At 33.1% G+C, this 24,307-nt stretch overlaps 3 protein-coding genes and 1 long non-coding RNA gene across 4 annotated transcripts; 1 reads left to right on the top strand and 3 right to left on the bottom strand.

Annotated features, from left to right (window-relative positions):
• Positions 1-3,146: 3,146 nt before the first annotated feature.
• On the bottom strand, positions 3,147-6,777 carry LOC128558220 (tumor necrosis factor ligand superfamily member 15-like). The gene is made up of 2 exons (XM_053547090.1): positions 6,489-6,777; positions 3,147-3,589 (listed from the first exon to the last, which is right to left on the bottom strand). The coding sequence occupies exons 1-2, from the start codon at positions 6,775-6,777 to the stop codon at positions 3,147-3,149; spliced, it is 732 nt and encodes a 243-aa protein (XP_053403065.1).
• Positions 6,778-7,749: 972 nt separating this feature from the next.
• On the bottom strand, positions 7,750-8,919 carry LOC128558790 (uncharacterized). The gene is made up of 3 exons (XR_008371922.1): positions 8,272-8,919; positions 8,081-8,114; positions 7,750-7,863 (listed from the first exon to the last, which is right to left on the bottom strand). It is a non-coding gene; the product is annotated as an uncharacterized LOC128558790 (long non-coding RNA).
• Positions 8,920-12,819: 3,900 nt separating this feature from the next.
• On the bottom strand, positions 12,820-14,975 carry LOC123554570 (uncharacterized). The gene is made up of 4 exons (XM_053548036.1): positions 14,380-14,975; positions 14,045-14,081; positions 13,756-13,863; positions 12,820-13,430 (listed from the first exon to the last, which is right to left on the bottom strand). The coding sequence occupies exons 1-4, from the start codon at positions 14,686-14,688 to the stop codon at positions 13,030-13,032; spliced, it is 855 nt and encodes a 284-aa protein (XP_053404011.1). The 5' UTR covers positions 14,689-14,975; the 3' UTR covers positions 12,820-13,029.
• Positions 14,976-17,228: 2,253 nt separating this feature from the next.
• On the top strand, positions 17,229-23,205 carry LOC123554573 (uncharacterized). Its single transcript, XM_045344809.2, has 3 exons — positions 17,229-17,612; positions 22,315-22,459; positions 22,956-23,205. The coding sequence occupies exons 1-3, from the start codon at positions 17,421-17,423 to the stop codon at positions 23,030-23,032; spliced, it is 414 nt and encodes a 137-aa protein (XP_045200744.2). The 5' UTR covers positions 17,229-17,420; the 3' UTR covers positions 23,033-23,205.
• The last annotated feature ends 1,102 nt before the right edge of the window (positions 23,206-24,307 follow it).

Genomic DNA, 24,307 nt, shown 5'->3' with positions numbered 1-24,307 from the left:
CGGTAGCCTCTTTGATAAGAACTTTCCGGATACCTTTTATTCTGAAGTAGTTGAGCATTGCATAAACAGTATTTATTGTTCAATTCGTGTCATCCTAAACATACACAGCAGAATATTCCGTTTTCTCTTGCAAGACGCTTATGTACACTTATTTCAAAGAAAGACACTCTACGATTAACGGCATTGAAAGAATTCCTGACATCTCAACGATATCCTTTAAAACTAATTGAAAATGGAATACAAAGAGCATTATCAATTGATCAAAAAGAACTGAGAAAGACCAAGGAAAAACAAGATGAAAATGTATCAACACACAATCCGAAATATTTCGAGTTCTTTTAACATAATAAGAGAAACTCTACCAATATTATATAACGATGCTACAATGAAAGAAATTATTTCACAAAATAAAATCATTAAAAGCAAGAGACAACCGGCAAACTTGAAGAAACTACTGACAAGGGCATCGTTTACAGAATCTACAAGGAAACCAGAAATAAAGCAGTGTGGAAAGAAAATTGTGGACTGTGTAATTTACTGATAGAAGGTAATAAGTATATAAAATTTTCCCTGCACTTGTGAAATACAAAATGTCATATATGCTATGAAATGTTCTGGATGTTCAAAAGACTATATTGGAGAAACGTCTAATTTAAGAAATTGAGTAACTCTTCACAAACAACATATAAGGAATTCGGAAAACGCACTTCTACCAGTCAGTCGTCACATCGCAGAATGCTCAAATGAATTGGTTAAAAAATTCATGATAATGCCAATTTATACAAGAAACAGACATATCCAAAAGAAGGAGAAAAGAAAACTTATTAATTTAAACTTTTTGTCCAGAACTGAATGCAAAATAACGCATCAATAAAGACATAGTGACGTCCCTTGACAAAAACTCAAAAGAGTAACGTCCCTTATTACAATGAAGCGACGTCGTTACCAAGCGACATTACCAACGTCAACAGTACAGTTTTACTCCTGAAGATCCCGTAAATGGGTGAAACCTGTCGAGTTGAATTATTTTATATTAATTAACTGGATTAGAATTATTAAATATGTAAAAAATAAAGGCATATTTATTCATCTTTTTTCCGCTATTGAATATCCGTATTGCCAATCCATACATTTATATATACCCATCATAAATGAGGTTTAAGGGTCATACGTTACCTTCGAGAGTATAAAACTGTTGCAAGTATTCAATTTTGGGCACTATTATTATCATACAATGGTTAAAAGTAGATTTTAAATACACGTAAGAGTGTATTTTCTTTTTCTTTGTGTGTGTGTGTGTGTTTTGTTGTTGTTTTTTTTTTTTTTTTTTTTTTTGGTGGGGGGGGGGGGGGGGGGGGGGTAGGGGTTATGATAAACTGCGATTTGTAACTTTCTGGGTTTGTAATGCTATCAGTTTCAAAACGAATATTGTCACAAGAATTGATGAATGGATGGATTTTATTTTTTTCGATGCTTTCAAATTTATCTCATAAATTTATATATTTATATAAACTAATTAGACTTTATCTGTAATTCTGTAAGGCTGTGCTGACTTCGAGTAGGAAATGTATATCATATGAACGAACAGAGGCTGTTGGAAGTGGTGTCGTCCGAATGTGCCAAGATAACTCTAACTGTTGTTATTGTCGTATAACGGGAATGTTAATAAGAGTAAGACATTTTTATCTAACATGAAGGTATTTAAAATGTGCAGCAAGACCGGAACTCGAACCCGGGGTCTCGGAATAATGTTCCGATGCTCTATCGACTGAGCTACGCGGTTACCCATATATTTTCTACCAGTTTTAATATTTAAGTGGTATACCGTGACATTATAACAACGTATGTGCAAGCTCTTTTACATGTGTATGTTGATGGCTTATCATCCGTTATATATGTATCGAAGTATGCAACAGATATTTGTTTACTTTACCCACAGTCTGCTAAAGTCGTCTCGCATATTTATATCATTAATGTCCTAATAAGTCATATATCGACTTTGTTTAATGAAATCTCGTTTTCCTATTGCGTCATTGATTAGGTTCGGCGCATTGATAGGGAAGTACTTCTTTCGGTTAAGTTTTAATTACTACATTGTCGCATAGCTCGCTCTTTAAAGCGTTTTTACAGGTAATGCGTGTCAAAAAACAACAACAAAAAAAAACAACATTTATTGTTCACATTTAAATACCTTGTTTGCGGAAATTGTGACATTTAAAAATTGAAATTTGTCAATAAACAGACGATTTAAAAAATAATAATAACATCAAAATTTCACAATGTTAAAGATTTTGATAAAGCTACTGATGGGAAGAGAAAGGTCTCTGCTACCTATAAATATGCGTCAAATTATATCTAAAAATACGAGAAAATAAAATTATTGCGTTGAAATACCCTGGATAAGATTAGAAGTTTACCAAAGACGTTTATTAATGTAACTGTTTTCTTTTAGTAAAGAATGTTAAGGGCAAATCTCTACATATAAAAGTTATTTGTTTTCAAAAATTGTTTAATGATATCGTGTAATTAATTATCCATGTAAGGCGCGGCAAAAAATTGTGAGTTTGAGATTTTATTTATAACAATGTCGTTTTGTATAGGTTACTGAATCAGCTTAGTTATTTAAAACTATTTTAATAAATAATGAAGTACTCATGTTATTCTTTTTGGTAAATAGTTTCAAGTAATCATGGGGAAAAAAGTTAACTGTTGATCATAGTCGCATGGGATATTTTACACCTTGTAGTTATTACTGAGAGAGTTACTTTTTTGTTCTGCAAGTTATAAGACATTCTAAAACAAGTGGATCTTTGCAAGGGTCTACAGTATAATATGCATTGCAAGACAAAATAACGTCAAAAGGCTATCAAATGAAAAAAAAAAAAACAACAACTAAATATAAAATCATTATCATGTCAAAATATATGCATTTATGCATAAATAAGCGAACTTTGCAATCCTTTTACAAAATAAAAAAAAAAATGTAATAGGACTCAAAAAATAAAGAAAATCAAACAAAAGAATATGAGCAAATGTGAAACTAAATTAATTACATCAGATCTTGGTTGTTAGTAGGTACAATCAGCAAAGGCGAGCTATGTTTTCACCACGACGCGCACATATTCCTGACCGTGAGGATGAAGTTGTCATATCAAATGAACCCCAAAGTAATTTTCTCCAGTATGTCTTAAATATGTTAAATTACTAACTTTTACAGAAAGCTCGTCACCAGCTTTGAGATCTGCAAATGACAATACATAGCTACTGTAAGATTTGAAATATCTGTTATTGGAAATTGTGTGTGGTTGTACATTTGAAACTAATTCCATTTCCTCCCCGTCAAGAATATTGAATTTAAATATGCCGTGCTTTATAGGTTTATTGGTATCTTTAACATTAGGCATCCCCGTTGATGGATTACATGGCTCAAATAAATCGACATAAGAATAAATAAAATATGTGCCATCTACAGGTACGATCAAACGGCCATTTCTGTATCGAATGCCGTATATTTCGAATCCACTTGTGTTATATAGTTCTCTGCCATGACGCCATTCTCTGACAGGTACCATGTCAGCACCAATATCACCTGTGAAAAAAATAGTGATAAACAACTCAGCTTTATTTGCTTAAAATGTATGCATTCCTTACTGTATAAGTAAGGTTCTCAATGTAGAAACGTGAAAAACATTTAGAACCGAGTATAAATATAAGTCGTGAGGGCGTGGACGGTACTTTGCATATCCATTACCGTCCGTGCACAGGCTCAATCAATCGAATCTGCAACATTTTATTTATGTCGTGTTGGTTTATTTTGACGATTTCTAAAATGTTCTTATTTAATTTTTATGTACAGCTCATAAAAAATGACATAAAGTCATCCCTATTAAGTCATTGATAAATTTTCGGGATGAACATATTTCAGACAAACACATACAGACTGTATGACATTAGAAAATGGCAGCTATATTGCAAAGCAGCGTTCCATAAATGCGATAAGCCAATCGCATATCGGTAAAAAACACACGAAAACAACAATATCAGTGTGCCCAATCACGTGATCGCTTCGTCATTTTGAGCTCGAAAGTGGAAGTGGAAAAGTAAACAAAAATTATAAATCAGGGCGTAAGATTTAATTTTAGTTCTATATATTGCGTTAATATTATGCAAATGATTCGAAACCTAATTGAAAGTGCTACCCCGGTACTACGATTTCCCCACCAAAACCGGCTCGTTTTAACGCAATTCCTGTTCAAACATTTTCGACATTGTGCTCTCTGAGGTGTTCTGAATGCAAGTCAATTTAACAGGAATAGCGTTAAAACGAGGAAGTTTTGGTGGGGAGATCGTAGTACCAGAGGTAGCAATTTCAAATAGGTTTCGAATCATGTGCATGATATTAACACAATATATAGAGACCGTACCAGAGCTCTTCGCACACTTTGAATTTTCAAAATTTAGTGGATTTTACAGGTGCAACGGTTACGATTAAAAATGTAAACAATAAACAACGGACTCTGTCTATGAATCATCGGAATGAATGAATGGCAGTCGATCTTAGTCAAAATACTGAATGACAGTGAATGCTAATGACTTCATGTGTTGCAGAAAGGTATTTAGTTTGTAACTGCAGTTTCCCACTGGCACCAGACCAGAAAGAAAATGCCTCTGTACATGTTATACCCTACCACTAGGTATTCTATAAGAACCATGGTCATGAACGGGACAATATACTAACCAATTTCAATCGCGCATTTCATACCGAAAGCGTGCAGTTCGGTATATGTGTACTGTGGATGTTGAACAAGTGGTAATTTATCTTCCATTGTGTAATGGTCACTTTTCTTCAAAGTTTATAGTGTTTTCAACGTTACACAAAAAACTTAGTTGGACTTCCCTAGCGAAGTTCCGGTCTAGATTACAAACACATTGACTGGCTGATGTGAAAATGTATGTCAGTCGTGGTTTAACTACACGTGTTCGCTAATATGTGTATATGCAGCATAATGTGCAGTACATGAATTAAATAAAAAATACAGATGTATACTAATGTATGACTTCAAATTCAAAATTATATATAAGATGAATTTCATTCATCATTTCGAGTTTTATTGTTAAACTGAGAATATTTTGCATTCTGTTTTTGTTTGTTTACATTCCGCCTAACATGTGCACACTGCTGTGGCCTCTAGACCGGATGTTCATTAGGGAAGTTCACGCAAGTTTTACTGTAACGTTAACGAAAGCATAAAATATCTGGAGTATCTCTGCAATATGGAATATTGATACAATGTGACTGGTGCACGATGCAAGATAAATCACCGCTTGTTCAATATGCTTGGTACATATTCACCGAACTGCGCGTTTAAGGTGAGAAATTTACGATTGAAATGGGTTAGTGCATTTTCCCGTTCATGATCATGGTTATTATAGAATACCTAGGTGTAGGGTATAACATGTACAGAGGCATTTTCTTTCTGGTCTGGTGCCAGTGAAGTTTCCTATCAGTTAAAATCCTTTAAAAACTTGTAAAATGATTGCTTATATTTGGACAAAGCTCGCTGTCTTTGCTGTTCGCCAGCTGCTAAAAGAGCAAATATCAAAAATTCAGTGTAAGTTATATTTCACTTGCACTACCAGTTGTTAAGTTCATACTCTAAAACACATGTCAGAGAAATATTGGTACTTTTGACTGATTGAAACGTTGGCAACATTAGATTATATTTTTTTTCTTTACACGAAAATTGCACTAAGGTAACAAAGCGAATACGCCGATTATGATGTTATTATCACAAAATTGTTCCAATTCACGTAATGTATTAGGTGCACTTAAACTGCCTTGCTATAGCTACTGCTCTTATAGAGAAGTGGTAAAGTGTCTGCCTTAGGTGTGAGAGGTCCTGGGTTCGAGTCCCAGTTGAAGCTTAAATGTTCCAGATGTACTATATTTTTAGCACACATTATCATTGATTATAATTTAGCAATCCAGATCACAGCCAGCTGAATGTTAAATCAAATGCACCCAATGAGGAAATATTCGCTATATTATGTATTTTTGATGTTTCTGCTCTCCATGTTCAAGAAAAGTTACATTTCCTTGATCACAAAATTTTCATTTACATGAAAATATTAAATGCTCATAACTTTACGCTTCTTGTTAAAATATTGTCAATATATCTATTTTTGAGAAATATATGGACATTTGCATTCATTTCAAAGCTTTTTGACTTCACAACTATGATTTTAAAATATTAGGTATTATCTCTGCAATATATTGAATAAAAAACTTACGCCCTGATTTATAATTTTTGTTTACCTTTCTACTTTCATTTTCGAGCTCAAAATGACGTAGCGAAGATCACGTGACTGGGCACACTGAATATGCTACACCACTTGTTTCTTTCCAATATACCTGCGTCCTCAAGATAACAACATTGACATAAATAGAATACTTTAAGCATCTTGATAACATGCTACATATATAATACAACTGTCCAGATTTATTTGGTTATGTCCACAGCAGGACGTATCTATTGACGATTTTCCAGTGAGTGTTGCGGCTGGTTTCATATCCCAGAATGCATTGCCGAGGAGGATACTCATTAATCTGACTCTGTTCTTATCAAGCAATTCTTGTTGTCGCTTTTGATCTTCTTGTTTAATTTCGTCGTATTTCTTTGCAATTGTCTGGAGAAGATATAGGAGCAAGCTGAAAACACATTTATCATGGCAGCCTACCTGCCGTATAAGATTCAGCTCTATACGTTCATTTTTCATACTTTTAATATGGGAAGGTCTAATTATAACAAACCTGAAGGTGTGTGATTATAAAAAAGCGTCCAGCAGCATACAGTTGAAAGTCGATATCTCGGATTCCAAGGGATCTAGCTTCAAGATAACCGAAATTCGTCTTTAAACGATATTTTGTGACGGGACTTGAGAATGTCTTAAATTTTGAGATAAACGGTGGAAAGTCCTCTCCTAAATTTTGTTCAAATGTCAATTGGTCCCTTTCATGGGCCACTTTAACCAAAAAATAGAAATGCGTTTAAATTATTTCGTCACATCATATTTCCGAAAATTTAAGCCTCTTAATACAAAATTATGAGCTGTATTCAACCCACGTGTAAAGAACACATTTCAAATTGCATTTAGACATAAGGTATGAATTTACTGTGCCTTTTTCTTAAAACGCTTTTGATTATGCTTAAAACATATTATCTGATATGTTCAATAAGATACATTTATAAACTGTGTTTTCTATAATGTTTTATTAAATTAAAATACAATATCAGATTAAGTTATCTGAAATATAAATAACCTTTTACTTTCAGTACTTCACTTTGTGAAATTGTAAACAATATACAAGGTAACGTTATTTTTTGTACTTGAACTAACTAGCCAATAAGAAAGCAATCGCACCCTATAAAACTTCAAATACAAACTAACACAAAATCGAAAAAAAAAACATGTTTAAAGTTAAATTTTAATACGCTGAGGCATCATAGACATATGAAATATTAAATCATAACTTTATAAGGATCTGTTAAAAGTACAAAGCATGCGCTCAATTTTTTCTTTTTTTTTTGTATTTTTAAATACATATACAAATATGCAAAAAGGACGTTCCTTGGTGATCACACCCAAAAACTTATTAGCTGCGCTGTATAAATGATATATATCTAACGTAGGACATCATAAAACAACTTCAATCTGTTTTAAAATGTGCTACATCACAGCAACTCGTGAAGAGACCTATGATTTATCAAAGTCCAACAAAAAAGGAGTAATTTTAATTTACTTGCGCAGATGGCTTTACTTCTGTTGTTTTCTTGCATTCCTTAGATATCAAGGGATAAAGACCTGTAACATAATATGTTTTGACTTATTTTATAATTATTTTCGATACGAACGAGTACTAAAATATGTTGTTATATTTAAAAAAGAATTCATGTTATATCTATCTAGAACAATAAGAAGAAAAGGGAACTATCTGACAAATTTTACAACTTTATTCGTTTATTCTCAACCTGAACGAAACAATTTGAAAATTTTGAGCATTACGTAAAATGACACTTACTTTACTTGACAGTGGTACCTCTGTCTTTTATTGCCTGGAATGATTAATAACGATTCAATAATTAATTTCCTAGTAAGCGTAAATTCTTATTTAAATAACTACTATACTAATATGCAAACTTCTTTACAGACAAGTAGTTTATATATATGTAGAAGACATTTTCTTAAAAATTATTTTCATCAATGTTTTACCTTAGCAACCATCAAGTTTAAAACATCACTTGTATGTCCACAGCAAACCCATTCTTTCGAGTTATCACTTGCATCCCTTGATATCTTTCCTTTCATTTCCTTTGGTATTTCCTTGGTGTCAAACCCCATTTCGGTGCAATTTAGACATACAGTTAGTTCACGAGGAGCCATGCTATTTTTTCTATGTTCTCGCCATTGAATCACTTGGCCTAAAAGCGCTGCCATCAGTAATACATTTAACGCTATCAGAAGCCAGATGAAAACTTTGGTGGATCGTTTTGTAGATGTCCTCTTCTAAAATATATATTCCATTGCCCTTGATTAGGTAATTTGTCAAACATTCCTAATTTTTATTATTTCTACTTTATCATAACTTTAACTTGTATTGATAATTAACACTATTTCTAGCAAGTTAAATGAATGTTTATGTTAAAAAGACAACGTCATTGTATCATTCCTTATGGTAATTGGTCATTTTCGAAAGCATGTAATTCTCAAGAAAGCCCCTTTAAACATAACATACCATAGGGTAAAAAGCAATACGAACTTAAATATCTTTTGTTAATCGGCATCGTAATATGAATTTATATAGTCGGATAAAAACAAATATAATGTATCTATTGATATATTATAGAATAGATATATTATCACATAAACACTTCTGGTCACGGTCTATGTATACAAATATGTTACCATGTATCTGATTTATTCAACAATTACAAGTTAATATTACTAATTTTTATATTGATACTATGAGTCTATCGTTTCTAAAGAAACCATTCATCGTTGCAAGACGGTTAAGATATCATAATTTTAAAATATATAGTTACATAGCACAGTAAGATACTATTTTTAGATGATACTGTGAGCCTTCAATAAAAGTAATGCCATCGGTTTTGGAATGAATATTTCCGCTTTGGTTGGTAATATTAAACATTTTCTCTTTTTCGAATATTCCGTTTTGATCCGCCATTTCTGATATTTTAAAACAGAAAATAGGATTCATTGAATTATGCAAAATGTAGGTCAAGGAAACGTTTGTTGATAGTATTTAGGTTTTTTTGTACCGCTTGTGCTTACATACCTTGCAATATTTTTGGCAAAGTGCCGAACGTCTTCAAACTACGCACGTTATTAAACTCTTAAACATAACATAAACTTCAAACATTATTGCGCATTTCGAATTTAAAATGTAGTCCGTAATGAATAACACAGATTAGTTTTACTTTCTATAGGTATGTATGATGTTATTTAAGATACAACGGGCTCAAAATTACATGAATGTATTTCTGGTAGCCGTTTTTTCGTGTTGGTAGTTTTTAATTGAAAAGATTGGACATGGACAATTTATTAATGTATGTTTATTTATCAGCTGGTTAAAAAGTATAATGCATTGCCTGGAGGATATATAGGATTTTCCATATTTATAAATATTTATAATAGTCGTACGATCACGCGCGCGCTGACTGTTTTTGTTTCTACTTTACTTTGACATGTCTGATATATCACTTATCAGTTAATGCTATATGATAGGCGCTATCAGTGCATTTTCATAAACAAAAGTAAACATCATTGTTGTTACTTTACAACATAATTACGTTGTAGCAAATGTATCGCATATTTATATTCTATTTGTTCTAATATTCATGTTAATATCTGCTGGAGCATGATTGTGCGAAACAATTAAATTTTAAACGTATTTATTGATTCCGTACAGGCTAAAAAGAAATATCTTGTCGCAGTTGTATTTTTCATTTTTAAAGAAGACAAACATTGTATAACTTCTGTACGTATACTCCACGGGGCTTATGTGTACTAAAGTAAAAAAGAGATAGATATAATTTGCAGACTAGATTTTACCTTCTCTTTAACTCAACATGCGATAGTTCTGTTTTCTAATACAAAATGAAACTCAAATATGTTCATATGATTTTTGTGAAAAATATGTGATTGTATTTGTTTGCTTACTATCATTTGATATTTGCTTAGTCGCGTATTCTTTCTAAAAAGGACAAGTTCAAGTTCAGATGTTATCTCGTTACTTCCTTACAAATATTTCAAATGGAATTACAATGGTAAGAATAATATGTAATTGTGTTGAACTATTTTTCAGTTGTTAGGACGGTTTGTTGGCGTTGCATAATATCTATTGTTTTTAACACGCAATAAAAATAAATCCGATTTCATAATATCATTAGTAATTACAATATTTCATTTCTGTATGTTCTTTATATAATGTGAAATATTCTAAGGGGTAAAAAATATATTTTACCTGTAGTTTTAAGCGGCTTTTAAAGAGTTGATTGTCGTGGGCTTACATTTTTAAGATTCTTCATTCTGAATTAATTCCAATTTCGTTACCAAATTAGTCATGGACAAAATATTTCGAATTACTAACATAAAATTATATAATAAATGCACTGAAAAAATCAAGTATGCAAACATTGGCTCTGATTTCATAGGTCATAGTAGACAATATACAATACATACCTTCTGGCAAGCTTTTATTTATACTATTAAGCAAATAATAGTTTTTTTCTTTAAGAACGGGAATTGTAAACCACAAAATATGTAAAAAATGACAACATAATTTTGTTCTGACAAAGACAACTATACAGGAAAGGAGGTGCAACCATGTCATAGACATTTCGGAGATTCATTTGCTTTAATAGCCCAAACAAAACTAAAACATTTTGTTTCAAGCAAAATATAGAAATTGTTAATGAAATTAATATAAATAGTTGTTAGTAATACATGGAAGAAGCCGCCAAAGACAAGTGATTATCTGAAAAAGCTTGCTCGTTATTTATTGTTTATACAGTAATATAAACATTTTTTTGTCGAATAATTTAAAAAAAAATAACAAATTGAAATACGACAAAAATATTCTATTAAAGCGAAAAGCGAAGCACTTTATGTTTATGGAGCCTCATTTCAAATTGGCGTTTATTACTGTATACTTATAAGGGGTTTATTTGTCGTCCTTGGCGATCATCAAAATATTTACTGCCACTCAATATTTTGTTGAAACTATTATACATGTCCTATGCTTTGTAGAATAATGAATGGATTGCCACTCTTTCACTTTGAGGCTTTCTATGCTTCTCACGGATATTTCTACAAATTTGACTAAAGGTTGTTTTATAGTGCCCTGTTGCAGTCGTAAAAACTCTCCCAACAATTGACTCAGCGTCGTTGTAATTTCAGGTACAAATGAAACAGTGAGTCCATTCAATGAATTCATGCAATAGCAGGTAGAGGGATGAGGCGTGTAGCAGATTTCATTATCTTTCTTGATCATGCAAAACTGTACTCTGTTGTGTTTTTGTTTTGCATTATGTGCTTTAATTTAAAAGAATCATCATATAAGTTTCATCAAAATGCACTTCCTTATTCAGAACCATTTTAAATTATATTCAAATTGACAATTAGTATTTTATATGTGCAACAAAGAGTTATATGTATCCTAAGGCTAAAGCTTGCTCATTATTTATGGTGTCGTTATAACTACAAAGTTAAAGTAATATAGCACAATGTCATATGAATCGTTTAAGACAGACGTTAAAAAGTTCTCAGTCATAATCTGTCTATGAAACAAGTTTGGTTGGGACATGTACCAGGGTACACGGGTAACGTCGGTAGGTTATGGAACGTGTAGAATGACTTAAGGTTTCGATGAAGGACTTGAGAAACAAAAATCAAACAACACCAAATCATAGAAAGAAAGAGTTGTTTGACATGAAAATTGAACAGCATGTAAAACATGTATATTACTTTACGAAACAAGTGTCAGTATACTGATATAAACATTGAATTCCGGAAAAGGGCTGCCTAAAGGGACTCCACTTCCGGACAGTTAAACGCCTTTAAAAACTCACCATTTTCAAAGAACTGTTACACATGTTTGTTTTGATGCATTTGCAATAGCGTGCGAGTGGTGAAATTTCACGTAACAAGGTGGAACATAGTTTTCAGCAATTGTTTATCTTTTTTCTTTACAAATGGCATTCATTTTCAAAGGGAGACAACTTTTTCTCAAAGATTACTTAAAATAATCGGAAAAAGTTGTTTCCCTTTGAAAATGAATGCCATTTGTACTTAAAATAATCGGAAACAGTTGTCTCCCTTTGAAAATGAATGTCATTTGTAAAGAAATAAAGATAAACAATTGCTGAAAACTGTGTTCCACCTTGTTATGCGAAATTTCACCACTCGCACGCTATTGCAAATGCATCAAAACGAACATGTGTAACAGTTCTTTGAAAATGGTGAGTTTTTAAAGGCGTTTAACTGTCCGGAAGTGGAGCCCCTTTAGGCAGCCCTTTTCCGGAATTCAATGTTTATATCAGTATACTGACACTTGTTTCGTAAAGTAATATACATGTTTTACATGCTGTTCAATTTTCATGTCAAACAACTCTTTCTTTCTATGATTTGGTGTTGTTTGATTTTTGTTTCTCAATGCCTCCATCGAAACCTTAACATAGTCTTGATATAAGTACAAAGGTTTGTGTGATATGCATCTAATCGAGAAGAAAAACGCAAAGAACTAATATTTTTCTTTTTAATATGTTCCAAATGAGAATAAACAATACTACAAATTGAAAAGGTACAGTAAGCAAAAGGTTTCAGTTAGAATTATGCAGTAAAAAACAACAAAGATTATATATTCCATTAGCTTTTGATAGACGTAAACAGTTTTGCCAAGGGGTAAATGTTAACAAGAAGTGTTCTGATAAGATGAAAATTTCCAAACATTTACCGTAGTGGCAATATTCCAAATACATTTCCTACAGAAGCGCGAATCAGTCTGCTTGCTTCAGACACCTTTACGTAAACTGCATCACCCTTTTCAATGAAAACATGACCTCCAACCGATAAGGATGAAATTGAACTAGTGGAATTAGGGTAATAAACTTTAGATTTATACAAAAGAGTGCGTTCATAACCACAACTGGTAACACAAATCTGTAAAAGAAATTTGTACGCTTTCCCAAACTGGATTACAACGTTGGTTAGGTTAATCAATACGGAAGAATAAAGAAAATAAAACCGCCCTTCGGGTACTTTGATTTCACCATTGTGGTATAAGAGATCTTCGGAAATGAAAGAAACCTGTGAATGTTTGTCCCAGTGCAGTTTGATGTTTGATCCGTCTCCTTTAAAGGAAATCAATCAGATAATAAATCAAATTCAGATTAATTAATGTTTATATTTTGTTTCATAATTTGAGTTAACATACAATTTTTAATTTTTAATAATTATCTAAAGATTTTGTCATTTTTGGTTTCCTTACAAATAAGTTCAAGGTTTTTTGTGCCAACAAGGCTGAACACCTACGCTATAAATAAAGTAATAAAACTTGAATATATTTTGTACTGATAATAAAAATAGCTCTTTAACGAAGATAATGAGATCAACAGAATAACTTCGTATTCAAAATGTGGCAAGTAGAAATGTAAAACAAGTAACACACTGTAGTACCTTCGTAAGTTTGGTGCCGTGACACTTTTCTGAAAGCGGCACTCAGATAACCTGAGGGTTCTTTGAGACTTTCGTTTCCGCATTGTAAATATTGTTTTCCCTGAAGTCCTGTGTAATAAAAATGACTGAACGATAAAACATGTTTCTATGCAACACCAGAAAATATTCAATAAAATTTATAGGATAGTGATGAATTGTTAGTCCAATCATTTGATCATAAATGTATTACTATATTATATTAAAATGTCTTATAAAACGTCTTATGAGAAACAAATTTATTGTACAGTACCTGAAGCAAGTCTTAGTCTTGATTTTCGTTCAACAAACTGTAAACATAAACATTTTACATATGTAATCTACAATATAGGTGTCATTTTAGATGAAGAGATAAAAACAGTTATCTATCTCATATATATATATTTACGAACACTTTACAAACAACAAATGTCTTAATTATAAATAAGAACTTGATCAAGATGCACAGATATTCTTAATCTGTTTGCGTAAATATCACACCTTCACTTATACAATTAATTCCCTCGTTAATTTTATTTATTGTATAATGCAGAAAATATTTTATGTTTTTATTTCCTTACGAACAAAATATACTGTCACAGATACAACCTTTTGTAAAGGTTCTGTAAGATTCCAAAAGCTGCAGGTATAACTGTTGTTGTACAGGAAGGATTTATAAAGCTTTCTTTTTACGTTAAAGGTGTTGTCATTCTCATCAGCACTCAATGATAAATCATCACAGAAGAATGGATATTCTTTCAGATATTTAATGAAGTATCCGGATTCTTGGAACTGATCTTCCTCAGAAAGAAATTTTATAATCAAGGTATTTAGTCCGAGAAGCAATGCACATAATATTGTCAACAAAACTGTAAACAAGAATACTCCTCGGGAATCTGTATTTTGATAAAGTCGCATGACATTTTCTATTATATTTCAAACTGTTTTCCGTTTTAGAGGGTGTAAACTGTCTTAAATGGTTACGCAATTCAGGAGGCGTGATTAAATTCAAACAAATCTACCAATGAATATCCGAGTATACAGATATGATAAAACTTTAAATGCACAGTGTATATTCATTTGTATGATTTTAAACGTCTTTAGGTAGAACTTGACTTCAATCTTACATTAATGTAAAGAATATATTGGTTCTCGTATTTTGTTTATTTCTTGATATGGGTTCTAAATGCTGACATAATAATATATCTATAAACTCTACCAAAAAGGAAAATATTTACTTTGTTAATAAGTTCAGGTTCATTTTAGATGAAAGAGAATACCTATATTTTCCGAAAACCAGTTTTATGAGAACATGAACCAAAATAAGTTATTGCGTTCTAAATTCTATTTTTGAATACCTTGTTGTAGTTACGACCTTGGTGTAGCAAGTACATGATAAGATTCAATAGTGTAAAACGATATTCTTAATATCATGGTAAAGTGTTATTTGAATTTACCTAAAACAACTTAATGAGGGGCACATGTGGTTTTTCTTCACAATTAAAAGCTGGAAAGTCACCATATATTCTGCAATGATTGTGTCGGTGTGACTTTTAACCCAACAAAACAACTAATCAAAACAAGTGATATTTTTTTTTCTTTTAATTTGAATTACATTCTTGTCGTAGAGTTTGTGTTAAATAAGTTCCCATGCCTAATTTGATACTGTAAGACACAATTTCCAGTTGTCCTAATAAAAAGTAATAATAGTTATTTCCATTGTGCAGAAACCCGATTTAAAGCAAATACAAGCGCGGTAGAAGAATCGATTGGAAATTAAGTCTCACGCCTTGATATATATTTTTCCTCAGTCCATTTAATTTAGTAAAGTGAGGCTGTTATACTTTTTTACATTTACAACATGAGAAATATAATATAACGGATTTTGTTTAAACAGTTTTACATTACATTGTGCATTAAGCAAAATACAAACACCACAAACGTTTCATGAATATAGGAACAGGTAGAGAGGATCCTCATAAATGTAAGTCGATCAGTAACATCTAGGTAGTCAGGTCGGTCAGGATTAAAAATGAACTTATATCTTATTTGAAAATAGCAGTATTTTGTTAATTTGATATGTCTACTTCCACATTTAAAAAAGAAATCAGTTGTTTTATGTACCTGTGTCTTAACAGTCTTACAATTGTGACAAGATGGAGCTGGAGAAATGTTTCAGACACAGATATAATATAAACAAGCAAAAATATTTAGGTTGGGTGTTCTCAACGAAATCGTCCATAAACAGTTACATTATATATTATTTAGTACTAATATACTATATACTGTATCTATATATACAAAGAAAATAACCTTTGTACATCTAGTATACTGCTATGCATTATTATGCCTACGCTTAGAACAATGTTTTGGTGAAGACCAATCGAAATAGCAAAAAAATCAAAGTATGCCATCAAATGAGTTTATTCATTTTACGACTTCTATTTTAACGCAAATGCATGGTAACACTGCTAAAAGAAAGTCCATTATGTTATATTTCTCATGATTTTTGTCTGCTGTTTAACATATTCTGATAAAAAAGCAATATTTGTATTAACTTGAATTAAGTGTAATTTTGTGACTTTTCAAATAAGGAATTGCACAGGTTGTAAAGTAAATAGAATTATATCATACGATATTATTGAAATTTTGATTATGTTGTTCTAAAAGTAAGCTCAGCATTAAACAAAATGGTTGGTTTAACAAATTCATATCTACAGTTACTGTGATACAAGGGAAACAAGCCGTACATGTTATAAGTTATAAAAGAGTAGACGGTTATCTAGATAACACTTGTTCAACAAACAATAACATCAACTAAGTGCTACAAACGTATAACCTTATTGCTTACCGAACATAAAACAATTTCAATGTTTTTCCAGCATACATTAGTTCGTAAATAACATATCAATAAATAACTTTGCACAAAACATTTTGCTTTTTCGTTTACATGATTGTTTTTCGTTTTAGAGAGAATATTACACTAAATATAATCGTACAAAGCATATCAGTGCTCAATAGTTTAAATCAAATTGAATGATTCTATACGCAAAGATAATTTCTGACTTATATAATACTTTGATGGACACTAACTACTATTTATGCGACCCCTAAGGTCGGTGACTTCTTCTACCTTGCTTTCTTAAGCTGTCGATAATATCTCTGCTTAGACTTAGGCGTAAAACAATTGTTTGTTTCCAGCATCCCGATCTACCCTAAATATTTGGCTCGACACTAAATGTTTCTCTATGGCCTTGGAGATTTTTTACAGCGTTTTAACAAAAGTTGCAGAACTGCACTTTTTATGCTTTAAACATGGTCAGTGATGTGACAAATCAACTTAGTGATGCTCCAAACGCATAACCCCCTTACCTGCATACATTTTTTGACATAAAAATAATTTCCGAAAAGTCTCACGTAAATAAAAGGTATTTAAAAATATCCGACCTACCTCCCCTAATGTTTTTGAGCATGTTACCGGAAACAAAGAATTTAGGCCTTATAGATATCGCGCGTATGCAACAATATTTATAGCATATTGGAAATACCCCTGATAAAGCTATATATTCTCGATACGTATTGTTATCACTCCAGTCAAAAGAGACACACGCAATGCACACCTTATGTAAACTTACAAAGCTTTGGCGTGCATGGTAATGGATATTAAGCTGAAATACGCTGTTGTGGCTGTCGTTGTATCTGTAGCTGGAGTTTATGTATTGGTGATGATTATGCGTAAATTGCCGGCAGGCATGAAACAGGATCAAATATGTTTGCCAAATCAGGCTAGAGATCTTGAATGTGGCTTCGTGGCTGATCTGTTACACGAGTATGTTGAAAGGGTAAGTTAATAATTAATTTTAATATTAAAACATCTTATAGCCTTTTAATCCAGATTTCGGCATAAGAGTAGTAACAATTATGTAATTCTTTCTTTTGAGATTCAAGACAAACTATACTTTCTATCTCAGTATGTACTGTTTCAAGATTCATAACACCAGATAACAAAATGTTCAAACTTTCGATTAAAGTCAGTAACGTTAAGTTGATATTATTTGTCTCCAGTTATGATGAAATAAGGTTCGTGATATGACATTATTGTACTGAATGCTATAAATAAGAACATACAAGCTAGCAATTTAAAACAAAAATAAAATACTAGTAACCAGATAAAATGATTGTGGTGCTCGTTTCTTATCTAGACAAAACGGCAAATAGTTCTGCTAAAGTTGAGCGCATGACTTTCAATATTTATTTAAAGTCTTAAATTATAAAATGTGTATGTACATATCATTTATTATCCTTCATATTACGAAAACTTGCTAACAGTTGGTTTCCTAGCAGGAGTTTTTAAATTCATTCAAGTTTAAACGTAATGTAAAATGTAATGTTTATGTTCTCGGTAGGGAAATGCAAAACATGTAATTTTGTCATCCAAGTATAAAGAAGCCTTTGCGTGATAGGTTGCTAAAATACAATAATAATTTACGCTTAAATCCTACACAGTACATTTACAATAGGGACAGGTCGCTTCAAAGGCAGAAATGTGTGTTCATTGGTGAAACCTCGTTGAATATTAGTAAAATAACCACTGTGTTACAAGAGAGCATAGACTACTGTAACGTATTTCTTTTTGGCATACAAACGGTAGTTTGTTTAGGACATGCATTTATTTTTTCAGCCCACCATTATCAAACAGTGGACTATTCAAATCACTCTGCATTCGTGGTCCGTCCGTCCTCCCGTACTTCCGTGAACAATTTCTCGTTATCGCATCCCCCGCCCCGGGGGTCACATGGTTTATATGGCCATAAAAATAATTTTTTGTTTCCGGTAACATGCTCAAAAAATTAGGGTAGGTAGGTCGGAAAATATTTTTTTTTTCCATTTTTTTTATTTAAGGTCTTTTTGTTAATTATTTTTGTGTCATAAAATGAATGCGACAAGGGGGTAATGCCTTTAGAGCATCAGTAAGTTGATTTCTAACATCACTGGACATGTTTAAAGCATAAAAAGTGTAGTTTTGCAACTTTTTGCTAAAAAGTTGAAAACAAATATTCTCCAAGGCCATTAAAACATTTAGGGTCGGGCCAAAAATTTAGGGTAGGTCGGGATACCGGAAACAAACAATTTTGTAATTTAATATATAGACTTATATAGGGAAAAACTTTAAAAATCTTCTTGTCCAAAAGCTCAGGGCCTGCTGGTTTGATATTTGGTATGTGGCATTATTTAATAGTCCTCAACCTTATAGACCTTTTTGTCTTAAAGCTCAGGGCCTGGTGCTTTGATATTTGGCATATGGCATTATTGGAAAGTCCTCAACCAAGTTTGTTCAAATAATCTCCCTATGGTCACATGGTTAATATAGACTTATATAGGGAAAACTTTGAAAATCTTCTTGTCTTAGATCACAGGGCCTAGGGCCTTGATATTTTGTATGTAGCATCATCTAGTGGTCCTCTACCAATAGAGTTCAAAATATACCCCTAGGGTCAAATATGCCCCCGCCCAGGCCCGGGTCACATGGTTTATATAGACTTGTATAGTGACGTTCTTTCAAATTTCTCAAGCAAAAGCCCTCGAAATTTGGACCACATGCATACATGTAATTTTGTGTACCAAAATGAAATTTGACCTTGATTATGACCTAGTGATGTTCTTTCACATTTTAAAAGCTAAAGCCCTCAAATTTGGATCACATGCATAGTTTTGTGTACCGGAATGAACTTTCACCTTGATTTAACCTAGTGACCTATTTTCACATTTCTCTAGCTACAGCCTTAGAATTTGGACCACATGCATAGTTTTGTGTAACAAAATGAAATTTAAACTAAATTTTGACATAGTGACCTACTTTCATAATTCTCTAGCTAGAGCCTTCAAATTTGGATCGCATGCATAGTTTGTGTACCGAATTGAGCTTTGACCTTGATATTAACCTAGTGACCTTCTTCACATTTCTGAAGCTACAGCCTTCGAATTTGCATAGTACCGAAAAAATCATTGACCTTGACATTGGCCTAAAGACCTTCCTTGACAGTTTTGGAGGTACAAACTTCAAATATGGACCACATGCACGGTTTTGTGTACCAAAATACACTTTGACCTTGATATTACCCTGGCGATTACTTTCACATATCTGTAGCGACATCCTTCAAATTTGACCCATATGCAGAAATGTGTGTACCGAAATAACCTTTGACCTTGACCTAGACCTAGTGGGGGCCTCCGTGGCCGAGTAGTTAAGGTCGCTGACTTCAGATCACTTGCCCCTCATCGATGTGGGTTCGAGCCTCACTCGGGGCGTTGAATTCTTCATGTGAGAAAGCCATCCAGCTGGCTTACGGAAGGTCGGTGGTTCTACCCAGGTGCCCGCGCGTGAATACATAATGCACGGATGTGCACCTGGGGTCTTCCTCCACCATAAAAGCTGGAAAGTCACCATATGACCTATCATGTGTCGGTGCGACGTTAAATCCAAAAAAAAAGACCTAGTGACCTACTTCCATATTTTTGAAGTACAGGCTTCAAAATTAGTCCACATGCATAGGTTTGTGAACCGAAATAAACTTTGACATTGACATTGACCTAGGGATTTACTTTCACATTTTGGAAGCCATCAACTTTATATTTGGACCACATGCATGCTGTTTCGTTCCGAAATGAAATTTGACGATAATTTTGACCTAGTGACCCGCTTTCACAATACTCAAGCTACCTGCTTCAAATTAAGACCACATGCATAGGTTTGTGTTCTGAATTGAAATTTGACCCTGATTTTTACCTAGTACCTACTTCCACTATTCTCAAGCTACAGCTTCAAATTTAGCTTTGATATTTACATTGACTTAGTGACCTACTTACACAATTTGGAAGGCACAGGCTTCAAATATGTATCACGTACATACTTTTGTGTTCCGAAGTAAAATTTGACCTTGATTTTTACCTAGTGGCCCACTTTCACATTTCTCAAATGACAGCCTTCAAATTTGACATGCATAGTTGTTTTGTACTGAAAATGAACTTTGACATTGCAATTAACGTAATGACCTACTTTCACGATTCTCAAGCTACAGGCTTCAAATTTAGACCACATGCATAGTTTTGTGTTCTGAATTTGCAATTTGACCTTGATATTTACCTAGTACCTACTTTCACAGTTCTCAAGCTACAGCCTCCGAATTTGAAGCACGTGCATGGTTTTGTGTACCGAAATGAACTTGCACCTTGAAATTGATCTACACACCTACTTTCACATTTCTCAAGCTACAAGTCACATGCGCGATAACATGCAAAGTTTTGTTTACCGAAATGAACTTTGACCTTGATTTTGATCATGTCTTAAAATCTAGAACATTCAAAATTTGCTAAATGGTGGGCGCCAAGGTCACTCTGTGATCTTTTGTGAAAGATTAAATTATCTCGAGCGCTTGACATCTTATCTCGAGCGCATGACATCTTATCTCAAACGCACGACAGCTTGTCTTACGAATCACAGTTCGACTGATAGTATAAATTCGCACATTATCAGAAATGTTATAAAATTCTTTGATATGCAGGCGAAGCCTACATACTAAATTTCTTTGGTTACTCCTTTGTGTCATCATCAAATTTTGCTGCCTTTTAATCAGTTTGTGTATTTAAATTACAAGCCTGCAAACACTTGAAACGGTTAGAAGTATAAACGAGACAAAAGCAAAAACGGTGCAGCCGTATGTTTTTACTGATTATCTGAATACACACAAAGGGTCATCATATATGTAGAGTGCGCTCGAGATAAGATGTGCGCACGAGATAAGATATCGAGCGCTCGAGATAAGATGTAGTGCGCACAATATAAGGAGTCGAGTGCTAAAGACTAGATGTCGTGCGCTCGAGATAAGATGACCTGAGCACGAGATAAGATGTTGAGCGCTCGAAGTGAGATGTCTTGCGCGCGAGATAAGATGTAGTGTGCTAGAGATAAGATTTCGTGCGCTCGAGATAAAATGTCGGGCACGAGATAAGATGTCGTGGGATAGAGATGAGATGTTGTGCGCATTAAATAATTTAATCTTAGAAAATAAAGCATGTCAATGAACAGTATTACAATACAGTATTACAATACAGTATAGCATATGTTTCAGAAGGCCTCGGTAGGTGTAAGTGGACACAGTGTACTTATTGTATGCATATTTAGTATAATGTTAAATGCCTAGAAAGTTTGTTATCAGATAATACTGTGGTTTTATTTCTCATGGATAATATGTGAACTGAGTAATAATGTATTTATAGAGTGTGGTGTTTTATGTTGGTTGAAAAATATCTGATTTAATCTTGCGTTTTATCGAAATCATGATAATAATCATGATAAACAAACAAAAACAAGCAACAGTTTTCATGTGTAGTAAGTGTCAAATTTTGTGTCATTTTTAAATAAGCAATGAGATAGCTAAGCCAGTAAAACGTCGTATTTCATCATGTAGCTTCCTGAAACAAGTAGGGTTTAAACTACTTAAAACTAAATAGTGAGTTATATGTCTCTTTTTACGAATTCTCTAGAAATCTGTGAATATATATGCAGAAATAGACACCCAACAGCAAACGAGGCTGCAAGAGACGTGTAAACAGTCACAGAGGGAATGCGGAAACATAAAGCCAGCTGCTAAATTAACTGGGAAAAAGCTGTCAGGCATAGTAAACAGAAGTATGGTTTCATAAAATGTTATATATATTTTTATCACAGTATACTATATTACTGTAAATGTACGTAACAATGAAACATCAATACTGATATACCTTAAGTACCTGCACATTGCTTCAATTGTTCAAATTATCTTAATTCCTGTTAGGGAATGACGATATGACATAGAACTGTACAACATCAATTAGTTTGAAAGATATAGTATCCGACATAAAACTGGCCATTTGGTTGTACCAATAGATGGCGCATACTGTGAAAAGCTTACTGTTGAGTCTAATTCAAGAACCTATATCCCAACAAACTCAAAAAGCTCGGTTACCTTATCTTTAAAATTTGACAGCCATGATTCCATGTTCCAAACGTAATAGTCGCAGTATATTTAATGGTTTTACTGATTTTACCCATGCTATCTATCAACTGTAAATTTGTATATATTCGATATTATCATTCTATCTAATAACAACGGAATAAGGTTAAAGAGTACGTTTATTTTTCACAGATGATGTTGGTGCTGACATGATACCAATAACGGAATGGCAGGATGACAGATATCTGCATAGAACCAGTGGATTTTAAAGACACCGCATTCGGTACCAAGATGGTCGCTTGATTGTTCCTGTTGACGGCACATACTTTGTCCATTCTTTCGTCGAGTTGTTTGAGCCATGTGACCCTTCGACTGGAAAGCCAAATATCAAAGATCCTACAAAGCCTATCAAACATAGCATCTTCAAATTCAGCATACTCGATAAAGAGGAAATGGAGCTAGTTAAGGATGTTCAACCACATATGTCAAGCAACAAACACTTTAACTACTACAGTAGCTATGTCTCGTCACTTGCAGAACTCAAAGCTGGTGATGAGCTTTTTGTCAAGTCAGCAATATAACGTATCTTAAATACACACGAAATAATTATTTTGGGGTGAACTTTATTTAGTAACATGGACATTTACTATGTTTTAAGGTATTAGACCCGTAATACTCTGTTTTCAGTGGGCATAGGTTCAAGCCCCACTGGGACCAACATTTTCCTTATTTTCCTTTTTTCCTAGTAAGGGTTTACTATTTTTTCAAGACTTATTATTGATCAATTTCTTCCTGTTCAAAGTAAATTCACCTCTGAAACAGGAGGGGTGGAGTTGGACATCTTAAAAAATACTAAGTTACATGCAGTAAAAGTTCTCTATTTTTGCCTTTACTCTTTAAATTACATATTTAGGAAGAAATGTAGGTAGGTTTACTTCTGCCCCAAGATTATTTTTGAATGAAGTGAGCAAAATTTAAAACAGTCCCACAGGAATCGGCCATATTTTACAATGTTGGAGTTAGAATTCTGTCTAATTAAATCCGTTTTTTCTGCAAACATTTTGGACAATAGCCATCACTTTGAAATTTGTCTCTAGTTGAGCATGAGGAAATACCATAAATTAATCAAAATTCATAAAAAAACAACCGCACGGAAAAGTTATGAAAAAAATTGCAACACAATGCAAACAACAGTCAGCTTTAAGACTATACTTAGCACATAGACCATTTTTAAACCTTACCATTAGGGGTCCAATACCTTAACCTTACCGAAGGGGGACACGTGCTCGTCGTGGTGAGGGCACTGGCTGTCGTTGCTTTATAGTCTTATAAGTGTGATAGTCTACTAGTCTATTAAGCAGCGATAATCAGACCAAGATCCCCTGTTTTATATCTTTTATATTAAGGTGGTGGACCCGTGATGACAGTTAGCAATTTCGGTGCAATTACATATTCTTTGTTTGCGATTTTGGCTTCCTTCGTCTGTAACAGAAAGCTAATTTCCTTTACTAGATATGCCAAAATCTCATACCGAGAATACGTAC

The sequence above is a fragment of the Mercenaria mercenaria genome, chromosome 7 (assembly GCF_021730395.1).
Source record: "Mercenaria mercenaria strain notata chromosome 7, MADL_Memer_1, whole genome shotgun sequence".
NCBI classification, from domain to species: domain Eukaryota; kingdom Metazoa; phylum Mollusca; class Bivalvia; order Venerida; family Veneridae; genus Mercenaria; species Mercenaria mercenaria.
The sequence above is the reverse complement of the archived record's forward strand: the minus strand, read 5'-3'. Positions and strand labels throughout refer to the sequence as shown.